This window comes from Poecilia mexicana, unplaced genomic scaffold (assembly GCF_051168715.1).
Source record: "Poecilia mexicana isolate PSO_F unplaced genomic scaffold, ASM5116871v1 scaffold_10, whole genome shotgun sequence".
In the NCBI taxonomy this organism is placed as follows: domain Eukaryota; kingdom Metazoa; phylum Chordata; class Actinopteri; order Cyprinodontiformes; family Poeciliidae; genus Poecilia; species Poecilia mexicana.
This window is the reverse complement of record NW_028263379.1, coordinates 3,682,283-3,698,333: the sequence shown is the minus strand read 5'-3', so window position 1 is coordinate 3,698,333 and position 16,051 is coordinate 3,682,283. Positions and strand designations below refer to the sequence as shown.

Below are 16,051 nucleotides of genomic sequence, written 5' to 3'. Positions count from 1 at the left end.
AGGAGGCACTGCTACACTCAAAGCGTGGGATTTCTGTCAGTCTTCCAGCGTTCATTTGCCACACACACACACACACACACACACACACACACACACACACACACACACACACACACACACACACACACACACACACACAGTGTTCAGCCTGGTACAACAGTCAACAACTTAACAAAAGCTCTGTTGTGTATCAGACCCACATCACTGTTGTCCTGAGTCTGACAGCAGCACCAGGACTCTGCTGGTGAATCACAACCACCAGAACCATTGGGACCATCAGAGCCACCAGAACCATTGGGACCATCAGAGCCACCAGAACCTTTGGGACCATCAGAGCCACCAGAACCATTGGGACCATCAGATCCACCAGAACCATTGGGACCATCAGATCCACCAGAACCATCAAAACCTGGATCCAGCATGGATTCGAAGCGGATCTCTTCAGCCTCTCAGCAGCAGGTCCGACTCAGACAAAAGGTCAAGTATTGAGGACAGATCTCTATTTAACTGTTATGTGGGTCTGCTTACTGCTGGTTCTATTGGGTTCTGTAGAGTTCTGTTGGGTTTCGCAGAGGGAATCGGTTCCTCTACTGAGTTTGAAGTCTGAAGGTTTAGCAGAAGCATAGAAGCTGGTTCTGTCAGAACAGAAGTCAGACCAGATAAACCCAGTCCAGACCCAGTCCAGACCCAGTCCAGGGGAACTCCTGATCCAAACTAAGCTGACTGAATCATCCGGGTCTTCTGCTATTCTTGAGATTTCTGATTTCTCAGACGACTGTTGAAGTTTTCTGTAGGACTCTGTCTGAAACAACTGACCAACCGACTGACTGACTGACCAGCTGACCAACCAACCAACCAGTATTGCCATTTAGTTGATCATAACTGCCATAAATGTACTTTATGGCAGTTATGATATGATGGAGTTATATGTTACAGTAAAGCAAGCTTAAAGTTAAAAGGTTATTTAACAGTTTGTTTACAGCTCACTTACAAAATGCTTTAACATCATTTATTGTTAGTTTAATGTTGATTTATAGCTAAACTAGTTTACAATTTACCTAAAATTAATTTGAAGTTATTCTAGAGTTACCCTAAAGTTAGCTTTAGCTTAAATTAGCATACAACTAGCTGGATACCTCAAGTTTGTTTAAAGTTAGACCAGTTATTGAAAGTTAGCTCAAAGTTAAGATGTAAGTTTAAGGGCCATTGTGTAGTGCAGCAACCGCTACACATGGTGAGCTACAGTCCTCTACGGAGCCAACCTGGGTTTGATTCCCACCTTGAGACCTTTGCTGCCCATTTCCTGTCTGGTAATTACAAATAAAGGCTGCTAGATCCATAAAGGTTTAAGTTCAAAGTTGTTTTACTGTTTAGTAAGTTATATCGAGGACAGAGACTGACAGAATAAAAAAAAATCTGTAAGCTTACAGCTAGCTGCAAGCTAGCTTAGAGTTAGTTGATAGTCTTTGAAATAGATTAAAATTAGCTTGAAGATAGCTTAGCTTTAAGTTAGTTTAAAATCAACTTAGACATAGATTACAGTAATTCCTTCTTTATTGGTTTTGGTTGTAAATTACTTGGTGGAGCAGTCTGGTCTGTTTTGAAGATCTGATTTGAAGGTAACAAACTGAAGTTGGTCTAATCTTGAGTGAATCTCCTGAGATCTAGGATCAGTAGATTAGTTTCCTTTACTCAGTTAGCTACCAAGCTGTGTATAATTTTTCCTGAGTTCAGTGAATGCCTCTCAGCAGCTGATATTTGTGTCAAATTATCTGTCTGAGGTTCTCCTTACAGCTGCTTCAAACACTGTCCTTAGTTACTGCTGTGTGTGTGTGTGTGTGTGTGTGTGTGCGTTTGTTTGTAATACCTTGTGGGGACGATTTTCCTGACATATACTACGTTGTGGGGACCAATTGCCCCTCGTGGGGACCTGAGCCTGGTCCCCACAAGGGGAAACCCTGTTTTTGGGTCAGGGGTCAGAGTTAGGGCTAAGGTATGAATGGAGTTTTGGTTGGTTAGGGTTAGGAAAAGGGTAAAGGTCAGGTCTAGGCTGTAGAAATGAATGGAAGTCAATGGAAAGTCCCCACAAAGATAGCAACACAAACTTGTGTGTGTGTGTGTGTGTGGTATGTACAGTGTGTGGTGCCTGGTGGAGGCCTTGAACAGTGAGCTCTGTGTTGATGAAGAAGTAAAACAAAGACGTGACGTCTTTAAACGCTGCAGCAGTTCTCACAGTCACTCAAAGCTGCATCTCTGGCTCCTGTTCTGTGTTCTGGACCCGGCAGGTTGGCCCGGTCCGTCTGTGGCAGCACCAGGTGGGATCAGGCCCCAGTGGTCTGTGTGTCTAAATCTGATCTGTAGGTCATTTAGCATGTCATCAAAACATTTCACATGCAGATAGAAGAACCTACCTTGGCCCAGATGTTCCCAGAAGCTGCCTTTTTAAAAAGGTAACAAGAGGCAGATTCATGTGACACACTTTCATCTCACTCATGGTCCCACAGGGGAAACAAAAGAATGCCGCTAAGCATCCTGGGAAAAAACAATAGAAAGTCCACTCCAACTAACTGCTACATTACTACTTTAAAGTTCATTCAAGTTATTAAAATGGGAAACATTTTATGGCAACGATTAGTTTAAAATAACGTCTTGAAAAATGACCATCGTCCTGGGAAATATCAATCAACCAAGTTTATTTTGAGTAGCACAATTTAGCTTCAAGGCAGTTCAAACAGCTTTACTTCATAAACACAAAAATAAAAAATCATGAGTCAACACAGAGTCGACAGCTGAGAAACCAGTGACAACTATTACATGCTGATCAGAGCCATCATCAACATCATCAATACACATCAGACATATTCATCAATGTTCCATTTATTGTGGTTCAAGAACAACTCTGACCAGCTGGGTTTTAGTCTGGGTTTAAAGGAACTCAGGGTTTTGGCTGTTTTCCAGTTTTCTGGAAGTTTGTCCAGATTTGTGGTGCATAGAAGTCGAATGCTGCTTCTCCATGAACAACAGCAGATCTGTAGTGGATTAAAGATCAAGAAAACAAACGGCCTGAGGAATGAATATGGAAATGTTTATGCTTGTATCCACACTTGAATAATTTTTACAGTAAATGCTAATCTATCAGGATATTTATGCTGCAGGGTTCAGAGACAGCCGGTCTCCTCTGCCAGCTCAGGTGTTAGTCCTGAACAGGTTTCATTTCTGGTGGGTTTGAAGGAAGCTGGGACAGTTTGGACAGGTGGACACAGGTGGACCGGTGGGTCCTGCAGGGCGCCTGGGTTCGGACAGTCGGTTCTCTTTGACCGTCAGAAAAGAACCAGGAGGTTCTGAACTCCACCGGTTCGACGAAAACAGCGCCACCCTGCAGTTACTGTCCGCTCAGTGGTCACAGCAGGTACTGCAGCTGCAGCGCCGCTCCGCACGGCCGCTCACTGCGCACGCGCAATGAGATGAATGGCCGCTGCACCTGTCAGTCCACCAGGATGTGTGGCGGACAAATCCTCGGCCGTTAATCCAAGCTCGGTTCGGTCATCGGAGGAGGCTCCCACCGTGGCATGCTGAGCGGACCGGAGCGCTCCGTCTGACCGTCCGGACTCAGCCTCCCCCGGGGCCGCCCGCCTCCTCACCCCGCCTGCAGAGCCTCAGACCCCCGCTGCTGCCGAGCTGAGGCTGCGTGAAGCTCCGTGAAGCTCCGGGCGCGTCCATCCTGACTGCAATGGGATGCTGCGGGAGCGCGGAGGTAAGCAGGCCCGGTCCGTTCCGGTTCGGTCCGGTGTGTGTTCTACTTTGTGGGCTGACACTGTAACGGGATGGAGACTGGTTCTGGAGCAGAAAGGCCCGATCTGAGCTGGGATTACGGCCAGCAGCTCCTTAATCCAATTACAGCATCTCGGTTACCGAGCCGTTACCGGGCCGCTGCTGGTCAACAACAGGGCCAACCGAACCCCAGCAGGGTTCGGATTAATGGAGGAACCGAGCTGGATGGGCCCGGCCCGGCCCGGTCCCCCAGGCCCCGCTCAACGCTCACTGTGACCGTGTTTGTGTCTGTTTTAGCGGACAAAGAGAGAATGGAGACCGCTGGAGGACCGGAGCTGCACCGACCTGCCCTGGTTCCTGCTCTTCACCGTCTTCTGCGTCGGCATGGTAACCACAGACAGACCATAATACCACCGATTGAATACAGCCGCGATCAGTACCATTGCTGTAATACCGCTGTGATACAGCAGAGCCAACCAGACAGATGCTGCCTACAGGATCACCACCACAGTACTACAGAGTACTGTAGTACTCTAAATACTTCTGCAGTACTGCAGCTTTTCTATAACATGACTATAACAATCCAGTGGTACTATAACTACTATAAAACTACTTTAATACATGAACAGTAGGTGTGTACAGTGTGTTGATAATTCAGGCTGTAGCACCTCATTTACCTGTTCACATGGAGGAAGAACTTCAGGTAGATCTGTGGGTAGAAATGAGTGACACCTCCAGGTGTATTTATATAAAACCATCTTCATTCTGCAGGAAAAGTATTTCTGTCTCCGACCCTCCTGGACTGACCCTGATGCTTCCTCAGTAACATTAATGATCCAAATCCATCTCAGTTTTTGTCACCAGCAGACTGTTTATCTGAATATCAACATCAGGTGACCCCCAAACACCTTCCTGACCCGTCCTTCATGGGCAGGACTGATGCTGCATTCAGGGACAGCAGAGAGCGCAGGTTTCTGCTGATAGGGTTTTTTTACACCTTAACCAGAATCTGTATTTACGACATTCATTCCCCACAGTGGAACCGAAGGTCCAATCTGTCATGGAGATGCAGTCTGCTACACACCACAGCAGAACTTTACAGCATCCACATGGTTTCTGATTGGCTCACAGCTCCTCCCACTGAGCTCTGATTGGCTGGAGGTTTGACCTAGATGATTACAGTCAGTGTTGATGTTTGGTTGGGGTCCATCAGATGGAGTGATGGAGTAATATGATGAGGTTCTGATAAAGTTCTGATGAGGTTCTGATGGTGTTCTGCAGGGCAGCATCTGTGGCTTCACCATCGCCACTGGCGGCGCCGCTCGCCTCATCTTCGGCTACGACAGCTACGGCAACACCTGCGGGCGGCGTAACGAGCGGATCGAAGGCGTGCAGCTGAGCGGGCTGGACCACACCGACAGGAAGTGAGTGTTCACTGAGCGGAACCAGAACCAGGAGTTCTGGACGGTCCGAGGTGCCATCGGTTCTGTTATGATCCAACGTTCTCCTCAGTTCCCTGAAGGTCCAACCAAACTTTGACTAGACCAAACAATCACTGCTCACAACTGCCGAGCGGCTCTGATCTGCTGAGTCTGGTTCTGTTCATCCTGGTTCTGTTCCATTACTCCTAGCTGCAGTATTCAGGCAATGAGACTTTCAACACTCTAATCAAGACACTCAGCTAAGAGCATGAGTGCTAACCTCAGTCTGGCGGCCATCTTGTTTCTAAACAAGAGGTTTTCTCTTTCAGCCGTTCCAAGCTGCCATCTTGGTTCAAGGGTCACAACCTTTGACCTTTACCCTATTAACTGAGGCCTGCAGAGTCTGAGCTGGAGCTCTGGGGTTTCTGATCATTTCTTTGACCTCTGACCTTGACGTCTGAGATGTTCTCCAGTGAGCAGAACTTTCTGTTGCTCTGCAGCCGACTGCAGAGTTTCATTGTTCGTCAGTACTGTGTAATCCTACAGTGATACTACAGTAATACAGTAGCAGTGCTATAGTGTTAGGATAGTGACTTATTGTGTAATGTGGACCTGTAAGGCTACATAGTAATAAAGTAAAAAAGTAGTACTACAGTATTATAACATTGCTGTAGTATTACTGGAGTAGTATAACTGTAATACTGTGATATTACTGTAGTATTACCATAGTATTTCTGTGATACTGTAGTATTACTTCAACTCTGTGACAATAGCTTCAGTGTTGTGGCTCCTTCTGGCACTTGAACACATGGTGCATTCAAGGTCCTGTGGGAGAGTTTTATGCTGACAGATGGTGAAAGCTGTGACTCATCAGCAGAGCTGCTTACACACACACACACACACACACACACACACACACACACACACACACACACACACACACACACAGAGCCTATTTTTACCTGCAGCTCCACCTGCAGGAGGCCGATCAGCTCAGGCCGACTTCCTGAGACGTTCAGGATGATGGATCCGTTGGACAGACGCAGCAGAAACAGACTGAGGACTGGAAGGACGTCTGAGGTCCAGTTCTGGACCGGGTCGCTATGGTTCTGTCTGGTTCTGGTTATCACACTCAGTTTTCCATCTCTTTGTCTCCATGTCCCATTGGTCCCACGTCCACATTCTACTGGTTGTGTTGGTTCTGGTCCAACTGGTCATAGAGGGTCACCTGAAGGGCGGTGGTTCTCGCCTGACTCTCTGCTGCCCCCTGCAGGTTCGTCTTCTTCCTGGATCCCTGCAACATCGACATCGTCCAGAGGAAAATCAAGTCGATGGCTCTGTGTGTGTCCCTGTGCCCCCCCGAGGAGCTGAAGACCCACCAGGACCTGAAGAGGTTCGCCATGACCAATGGTGAGCTAACCCGTGGCCACGCCCACCTGGCCACGCCCACCTGGGCCTCACCTTAAGCTGCAGCAGCTTCCTGTTCAGCAGGAACTGATCCTGGCTCAGTGTTTCCATGAGCTGCAGTATGTCTGGAGCACACCTCCTCGGTGCTGGAGGTGTGCTAACTGAGGGGAGATGATGATGAAGATGATGATGATGGCGATGAAGATGATGATGATGCAATGAAGATGAGCTTGTCCTCCATGTTTGCAGGTTCGGAGCTCTGCTCCTATGAGTTGCCAGCTCATCGTTACCCGGCGCTACTGGAGCGATTCTCCAGGTGTCCCAAGCTTCCTGTCCCCCGCAGGTAGGGGGCGCTTTCCGCCATCTGCCCCTGATCTCTAACCTCTGACCCCTGACCTCTGACCTGTCTGTCCCAGCAAGCCGCTACCGCTCTTCAACCGCTGCACACCGGTGGACGTGTCATGCTACGCCCGGTTCGCCGAGGCGGTGGTGACCTTCGTGGGCGACAGCAGCGTCCTGCATCGCCTCATCGCCGGCGTCGCCGCCAGCAAAGAGATCATCGTCGGACTCTGTGTCCTCGCCTTAGGTAAGCACCAGCGGCCATGATGTCACTTCCGCCTTGCTGTGACGTCAGTTCCTGTAGCCTAACCGCTGTGCCCTGTCTTCCAGCGCTGTCCATGGTCCTGATGGTGATTATCCGCTACATCTCGGCCGTGCTGGTCTGGATCCTCACCTCGCTGGTGGTGCTGGGCTCCCTGGGTGAGGTCACTTCCTGTGTGCTGTGGGACAGGTGAGGTCACTTCCTGTGTGATGCTGTGTTTGTGTCTCAGCGGGAACCAGCGTCCTCTGGTGGCTCTACATTGACCACCGGCTGTACGCCAACGACACGTCCTCTAAGGACCCCAAGGAGGCCAAACAGGAGGCACCGGAGGGGCAGCGGGACGGCGGCCAGGCGCTGCTGGTCTACGCTGCCGCCGCCACCATCTTCACCGTACGTACCGAACCAGAACCAGAAAATGCAGAGCCAGTGCTTCAGCTCTGAATGTGTATGTGTGTGTGTGTGTGTGTGTGTGTACAGATCATCCTGCTGCTGCTGATGCTCTTCATGCGGAAGCGCGTGGCGCTCACCATCGCTCTGTTCCACGTCGCAGGAAAAGTCTTCATCCACCTGCCGCTGCTCACCCTGCAGCCCTTCATCACCTTCCTCGCCCTGCTCCTCTTCTGGGTCTACTGGATCCTGGTTCTGCTCTTCCTGGGAACCACCGGTTGGTCCACACACACTCACGCACACAAATGCACACACACTTAATTTCTTTAACCTAACCCTAAATTTTCCTTAAACCTCAAGTTTATAGCTAATCCTACCTTAAACCTAATTCAAACCTTAGTTACTGACCTCAGAGGCGCAAAAAACGCAGAGGGGCACCAAAACCCCGTCTGGAGGGGGCGATGCGCCAATTATGTTTTCCCATACACTTCAGCGCGCTTCACACTCCTTCACCTCTTGCACATAACGAGGTAAATGTAGTGATTTTTACACTTCACGCAGCGTCGCCTCGCGGGGGGTGGTGAGCGTCGCTCCTTCAACCTGACGTTCCTTTCCTCGGAGGGGGGGGGGATTTATGTTTTCGCATCCACCTGAATAATGTGCAGTTGCGCCACTGACTGACCTAACCCACAGGATGTTTTCCTTTAGTTGTTCCTGACAAAATGTCCTCACAACTACGGATGTCCTCATAGTGTTGGTCATCAGGAGAAAGTCCTCACAACAATAGCTAAACAAGTATTCATACTCGACAAGTTTATATTACACTCATGGCTGTAAATGACTTCCATATATTAATAGAATAGAAGAAATGGACATGATGAAAAATAAAAAATCAACAAAATTATAGATCCAAACTAGCTGTGTTTACATCATTGATTTTTTAATGTGCATATTAAAGTATCATATTATAAACTGTTGATGGAAATGGCAAAATAGCAAAATAACTCTCACAAAAAAGTTTTTATGCTCGCTTATCTGGGCTTTTTTCTGAAAGAGTTAATTCTCTAAAGGGGAGACAGAAACATTTGCTGAAAAAGTGCTGACATAGCGAACCAGTATATAGTAAAATACATTAAGACTTACATCTGCTCCATGCTAGCTAGCTACCTCTACTTCCTGTTTATTCCAGCCATGCGCAGCGCCCATCTGATGGAGTTACAGTGGTAGATTGAAATTGATTGGTCCAAACCAGTACATGGAAACACGCCTAATTTGTACTTTGCGATTTTTCTTTCTTTTTTGTGGCATTTTAAATACCAAAATGTGCATGACATTTGTATGTAAAAGTGGCTACATATTACAATAATGAAATCTGAGCGATTTGGGTCCTATTTACCCACTGTCTGAACGCAGCTTTAGACTACGCCCCCGGCCTTCCTGCTGACCCTCAGAGGGATCAGAGTGGCTGCCCCCTGTTGGCCAGAACAGCAGCTAAGCGGTTTGTTGTGGTGCTGTGCAGGGAACCCGGAGCAGAACGAGGAGACGGGCTTGACGGAGTTCCGGCTGACGGGCTCGCTGCAGTACCTGACCTGGTACCACGCCGTGGGTCTGGTCTGGATCAGCGAGTTCATCCTGGCCTGCCAGCAGATGACCGTGGCTGGCGCCGTTGTCACCTACTACTTCACCAGGTGAGTGTGGTGGCTCAGCTCGCCTGCAAGTCCAGGTCCAAATGTCAATCAGAACCTTCCGTCTGCAGGGATAAGAACCGGCTGCCGGTGACGCCCATCCTGTCGTCGGTTCTGAGGCTGGTCCGGTACCACCTAGGAACCGTTGCTAAGGGATCCTTCATCATCACGCTAGTGAAGATTCCCCGCCTCATCTTGATGTACGTCCACAACCAGCTGAAAGGACGGGTACGCACTCTGCTTCGCCACCACCCGGTTCTGGTTGAGCTCAGCGGGTTGCCGCGGTAACTGTGTCCTGTTGTCTCCAGGAGAACGTGTGCGCCCGCTGCCTGCTGAAGTCCTGCATCTGCTGCCTGTGGTGTTTGGAGAAGTGCCTCAACTACCTGAACCAGGTAACGGACCGCCCTGTCCCCGCACGCAGGTTCTGGCAGCGCCACCCTCACTGCCGTTGTTTGTTTTCCAGAATGCATATGCAGCCACTGCCATCAACAGCACCAGTTTCTGCACATCAGCCCGGGACGCCTTCGTCATCCTGGTAGAGAACGCGCTGCGGGTCGCCACCATCAACGCCGTGGGAGACTTCGTGCTCTTCCTGGGGAAGGTGAGGCGTTTGGTCCGAACGGGTCAGAAGCGTATCCTTAGAGCAGTGGTGCCCAGAGTCGGTCCTGGAGGGTCGGCATCCTGAATATTTCAGTTCTCTCCCTGGAGGAAGTAAAACCTCCTAATGAGCCATCATTGGATCCAGCTGCGTTGAACCAGGGAGGAACTAAAACATGCAGGATGCCGGTGTTCTGACTATGAGTGCTACCTCGTCAGATGTTCCTGCCAGATAGATAGCTAAGTCCATCTGTCGGTGCCACGCGTCCAAAACTGCTACCGTCATGTTTACAAACAGAAAACTACAGCGGGCTGTTAATGTTAAATACATTGAATAACATTATTTGAGTGACGGGACTGAAGTGGAAGCTTAGGAGTTATGCTTAGCTTAGCATTGGAACAATTTATATACATTTAAAATGAACAACTATAGATTTATGCACTAATCATTTTATTAGAATACCCTACCTGATAAAAATATTTTAAATACAGAGGCGTTTGTAAGAATAAAACGGTATCAGACAGGCTTTTAATTGGACTTAAACAGACACATATCACCGCAACTCTGTTTTCCGCATTAATACGTTGTGTGTCTATTATCAGCAGCAGCGCAGCCACAATGTGTCCACCGAACTGCGCAGGTCACTGAAATGATAGGATATGATTAATACACTAATATTACACAGCTATTACACAGCTTCAATCTCACATAGTATCACTACTAACATCTATTCAGCAAAGTTTAGTAAAAAAAAAGAGTGTAATTAAACTCAAATATTTCAAAGTATAGGGACAAAAAAGCCCACAAAACAACATATTTTGTCCTGATTAACACAGCATGCATTACCACAAGGTAGGACGGATTTATGAGTAGCACAGATAAACAGACCCTAAGCCGTTGTCACGACAACAGCTTTGCTTCAGGATGTCGTGTCTCCTCAGGTCCTGATCATGACATGCACAGCATTCGCCGGCGTCCTGCTCCTCAACTACCAGCGGGACTACGCCGAGTGGCTGCTGCCGCTCATCATCGTCTGCCTCTTCTCCTTCCTGGTGGCCCACTGCTTCCTGTCCATCTTCGAGATCGTGGTGGACGTCCTGTTCCTGTGCTTTGCCATCGACACCAAGTACAACGACGGCACCCCCGGGAAGGAGTTCTTCATGGACAAAGCTCTGATGGTGAGCTTAGCCACATCTAGCTAAGCTCCCGCGAGGTAGAAGAAAACAGGGCATTTTAGAAACGGCTTGGGGATATTTCATTTAACTTAGTGGCTTCAAAGAGAAAGAAAAAACCCATAACACCCAAACTTACCTTAGGTCAGCTTTAAGATCCACGTACGCAACCTTCTCCGTTCAGAACTGATATAAACACCATAAAAATACAAAAAATCCCATAAAATAATTATCTTCAGCTATTTGTACTGCTCAGCCATCAGAACTCCTCTGGATGGGATGAGCTTAGAGAAATGGCACTAGCCAACCTGTGCCTAGAACCAGGAGTTAGCTTCTCGGCTAGTGGCTGCAGTGGGTTTGGCTAGCGGCTTGCAGGCTCTGATTCTCCAGCACCACGTGGGGCTAGTGATAGCATCCAGCGGTGGCAAAAGCTGCGTTTCTCAGTGCTGATCAGTGGCGTTTGGCTAGCGGTCTGCTGTCGGGGAAGGTTCTTTCTACAGAAACTCTGAATAAATCTGGGTTCAGGTTTATTCCTTCATCCAATCAAATTGTAATAAGTGTGACATCACAGAGTGTCCTTCCTGTCCCTGCAGTGCATTGTGGGACCAGTAGATGTAATTATATTAAACAATTTATATTCAGAACAAGTCACTGAACCAGAACATCAAGTGATCAAAGAACAAAGGCTTGTTTGACATCTGCACTCTCATTGGCTCCCAACAATAAGCCACGCCCCTTTGATGTTTTTATCCAATCAGGCACGGTAGGTCTGATCAGCTTTGATTCAGGTTTTATGTTTTTGAGGTTCCTACTTTGTCGTGTAAATGTTTGCTTGTTGCCCCACCCACACGGTGACCTCACATGCCTATTGTGGCTCCGCCCCTGCAGGAGTTCGTGGAGAGCAGTCGGCGGCTGGAGCGAGCGGGTGGACGTGGGCGGAGCCGGGTGAAAGAGGCGGCGTCGGAGGGGGCGGAGATGAAGCCCATGGTGAGTGAACGCGGTGCCGGAGGGGGCGTGGCCAGGCGGAACAGCTCGTCCGCGTTGGGGGCGGGGCCACACTGGGGAGAGGGCGGGGAGTGGGAGGAGCTTCAGGAGTTCCAGGTGTATTGCCTCCTGGTGGGGGTGCTGGTGGACTGGGTGCTGGCGGAGCAGAGCGACCTGGTCCTCTGCCTCAGCGAAGACGTCGTCCTCTTCCTCTGCGTCTGCCTGCCCACCTCCACCCTCTTCCTGGTCGTCAGCCTGCTGCACGCGCCAAGCCCCGCCCCCTTCGCCGAGTCCGCCTCCAAGTCAGCCGTCATCACCACTGCGTGCTAAGAACAGACTAACCCTGGATGAACACTAGTGCATGCTTCATCACCTCCATCATCATCATCGTCGTCATCACGCTGCTGCTTGAACTATTTATGTTTCCTTCTTTTTTACTTTTGTACTTTTATATGGAGAATATTTTTATAAAAATCTTCCAGCAGCTCTGTGTTTGAGTCTCTGTTCCGCCTCGATTTGGTCGCCATGATGCTTTCAACCCGACCAGGACTCAGCAGGTAGAAACCCTGAGGTCACTTCCTGTTGCTGGGAGCTGCTGACCTCCTGCTCCACAGCAGAGGAGACATGAACCTGAACCCAGATCAGTCACCTGAGTTCAGAACTGAAATCTGATCCGATCCATCCAGAACCAAAACCAGAACTACTACTTTTAATATTTTAATATATATATATATATAAAATCATTGGAAACTTGTTACCTGCTGGGTCCTCCAGGAACCGTCACATAACGAGCTGCGAGCTGAGAGTTAACGAGCTGAGGGATATCGAACTGAGGGTTAACAAACTGAGCGTTAACGAGCTGGTTAAACTGAATAACAAGATTCTTTACAAGCTAGTTAATTAACTAATTAACATGATGGTTAACCAGTTCCTTAACGAGCTCATTAACCTGCTAGCCAGGTGATTAGCTCGTTCAGCTGCAGACAGGAAGTTAACCATCTCCACGTTTCCTGTTTCAGGCTCCAGGGACGAGTTCGGCTTGACCAAACTGGGACTTGTTGCAGAGACATTCCAGAAGTTTATTTTTAGTGTAACATGTTTACTATGGTTTCACTCCAGGGAAAACGACGATATTTTAATACGGAACTGGAAACAACGTAACAACGTAACCAAGCACTTTATCTGGAAGCGGCTGATGCATTTTTTCGTAGTGATGTCCGTTTTTATAAAACTCAGACCCTAACGCCGACCGGACTCTTCGCTAACCTCTCTGCTTTGTGGGCGGAGCTGGCCCACCTGGAAGGGGCGGGGCCTGCGGACAGGTGGAGCAGCAGCCGATTATGCCCTCAGAGAGTGGAGTCGGGGCTGCTGTGGGCTGTCGCCATGGAAACCACGTCCAGCGGCAGGGTGAGGTCATGTGACCGGTGAGGACGCCGTAGCTTCACCGTGGTGGGCGGAGCTTCCTGCAGCCGCGGTGACAGCAATAACACCGGAACCACCAGTCTTCCTGCTTTTCTTCATCCACTGCCCAGCCTGACCCGATCCGGTTCTGGTTCTGGACCGGTGGGCCTGACGTGGTTCTGGTTCTGGACCCGCCCAGTGTGACCCCCCAGTGCGACCCGGTTCTGGTTCCGTTAGACATTGTCAGATTGTTTTGTAGCGGCGGTTTGTAACGTCCTGAATCTCTTTCAGAAATATGTTGACCTTCGACCCGAGTCCTAATGCCCAGCTGGCTCAGCCTCTTACTGGGAGCAAACCAGAGCACCAGACGGAACTCAGAGCGGTTCTGGCGCCGGTTCTTTGGACCTTTACTCCATCAGAGGTGCTCCGAGTCGGTCCGGTTCCCTCCGGAGGCGGAGCCTGGTCAAGCCCCGCCTCTAAGGCCTTTTCCCATCATGCACCTCAGCGGGGAGCCTGCAGGGGGAGCCGCTGAGCCGCTAATTGCACTAAAGATGGAGTTCCTGCAGCGCCGGACGGACGGAGTTCGTAGATCAGATTCACCTGAACGCATCGTGACCGCTGTTGAAGGGCAGATTAGCTTCAGGAGCTGAGCAGTTTCACTCCAACACCAACAGGACCGGGTCCGTACCGGCCCGTTCCCATGAAGGGGAACCACGCAGAGGGCAGAATCATTTCAAAATAAAACAGGAAGTCATCATGACAGGGTTTCTACACTTTCGGTTTCTACACAATAAAAGTCAGAAAAATGTTGGAGTTTCTACACTTTTATCTAAACTATAATAAAATAAATATTTAATATTTAGTTTTTAGTGGCTTTGGTTTTACTGCTGTTCTAATCTGGACCAGCGGTTCTGATCCGGTCGGCTTTAGATGCCACATAATCTGTTAAATCTGCTTTTCTATTAATAAAACATTTCCAACTTAAAACCTGATTCCCTTCCTGATCTGAGGAGACGCTAATAAAACCAACATGGAAACATTTTGAAACGGAAAGCAGGAGGAACCCAGTCATGATCAGAACATCAGGGTTCTGATCGGATCAGGAAGGAACCGGTGCTGATCCAAAAACCAGAAAAAAAGGCAACAAAACGTTTCTGTTGGAGGAAAACTCTTCAGCCTTCATCCGACCAATCACAGCACAGGCTCCGCCCACTGAAGATGAGCGAGGCTCAGAGAGGTTCCGGTTCTGGAACTGGAGTCAAACATCAGCAGAACAAACTGTTCTTCCTGGAAACCATCCGAACCGAACCGGACCGACCAGGTCCATGTGTGCTGATGGGTCCGGATCGGTTGGGATCACCTGGGTCAGACCAGCAGCCTGGAGTCCAGGTGCAGCTTCCGGTTTCTGTTCTGGGTTCCGGACTAGAGCGTCTCCGCGCCTTGCCGCCATTTTTATCAGACTGTTCGCAGCTGAAGCACGTCCCGCAGCCAGTTGCCATTTGTAAAGTTGCTGCAAAAAACTAACAGCAATGATTTGCTGTGTTCATAGAGAACATCTCGGTTTCACCATGTCATTCATATTTAGTTTCTTGGTTGATTCTTCAACGTTTTTACACCAAATGTTGATTCATTTTAATCTGAATTGTTTTCTGAACCAGCAGGAAGTTGATCCAGAAACTGAAAGGAATCGATGATGAAAAAAACAACTTGGGCGACGAAAGCCCAGTTTTTCTTTTGATATGTCACTTCCTCTTAATGGCAAGCCAATTTGCACATTAACTAATATTTCACTATGAGGAAAATAAACAGGAATAAAATTATAAACAAACTGATGACAGAAAATAAGTCATCATAGAAACTAAACAGCATCATGCAAAATCGACTTTCTGAGCTTTGAATCTTGTTATGCTCCATCATCAGAAGCATTCCTAGATTCTTTCATGCATGTTTGAGAAATTTGTTAATCTCCATGGCAACCATTCAGCTGCATAAGCGCCTTGTTGGACCTAGCCCCGCCTTCGAGGCGCAGCTCCTCCTCTGAGCTGCAGTTCTAAATTTAGCTAGCTAGTTAAGTAGTTAGCTTGCTAACCAAATATTTAGCTTCAGCTAGATGGCAAGATAAATATTAAATTTGAAAGTTAAATATTTAGCTTGTGAATTAATAAAAACAGCAACATGATGAAAATATGACTGAAAAATGAATCACATTGTTTTCTTTATGACAAGACAATGCAAATTATTGCTGTTAATTTTCTGACTGTAACTTTACAAACGGCACTCTAAGCCCAACAGCAGCCTGGTTGCCCCGGTTGCAGGTTGACTCCAGGTGTGATTATTTTTCTGGTTTGTAACTGAAGAACTTATTGCTTTTGTTTCTCTGTTGGTTTTTATATCATTTCTTATGTCTCTTTGTTTTATAAGAAAATAATTAAAAGCAGAATTTCAGACAGTTTGTTGTCTTTGTTCAGAAGCGCCTGACTCGGGGTAACGAGCTCACTAGCGCCATCAGGAGGACGGGATTGATGTAAGGCTGGGAGAGGAAACAACAGGGAGCGTTTCTGCTTCACCGTCTCCAAACAGATTATGTTTATAACAGAGTTTATTTATGATGCTTTACTCGGTTG

The 16,051-nt window shown here is 48.3% G+C and overlaps 1 protein-coding gene across 4 annotated transcripts; it reads left to right on the top strand.

Annotated features, from left to right (window-relative positions):
- Positions 1–319: 319 nt before the first annotated feature.
- On the top strand, positions 320–15,879 carry slc44a1b (solute carrier family 44 member 1b). 4 transcript variants are annotated; one of them, XM_014967875.2, is made up of 16 exons: positions 320–477; positions 4,069–4,158; positions 5,053–5,195; positions 6,466–6,602; positions 6,849–6,942; positions 7,016–7,185; positions 7,269–7,358; positions 7,430–7,590; positions 7,678–7,864; positions 9,107–9,275; positions 9,344–9,500; positions 9,581–9,664; positions 9,736–9,873; positions 10,812–11,048; positions 11,931–12,029; positions 13,046–15,879. In XM_014967875.2, the coding sequence occupies exons 1-16, from the start codon at positions 421–423 to the stop codon at positions 13,067–13,069; spliced, it is 2,037 nt and encodes a 678-aa protein (XP_014823361.1). In that variant the 5' UTR covers positions 320–420; the 3' UTR covers positions 13,070–15,879. The 4 variants fall into 4 exon arrangements, with proteins under 4 accessions (XP_014823361.1, XP_087865450.1, XP_087865449.1 ...); XM_088009323.1 differs by lacking the exon at positions 320–477 and adding an exon at positions 3,427–3,754; XM_088009324.1 differs by lacking the exon at positions 13,046–15,879 and having other exon boundaries at positions 11,931–12,510.
- The last annotated feature ends 172 nt before the right edge of the window (positions 15,880–16,051 follow it).

Bases quoted from the DNA above. Each gene is read 5' to 3' on its own strand.
- slc44a1b (XM_088009324.1), top strand. From the start codon at position 421: ATGGATTCGAAGCGGATCTCTTCAGCCTCTCAGCAGCAGGTCCGACTC. The intron at 6,943-7,015 runs GTAGGGGGCGCT...TGTCTGTCCCAG, and splicing joins AAGCTTCCTGTCCCCCGCAG to CAAGCCGCTACCGCTCTTCA. The intron at 7,865-9,106 runs GTTGGTCCACAC...GGTGCTGTGCAG, and splicing joins GCTCTTCCTGGGAACCACCG to GGAACCCGGAGCAGAACGAG.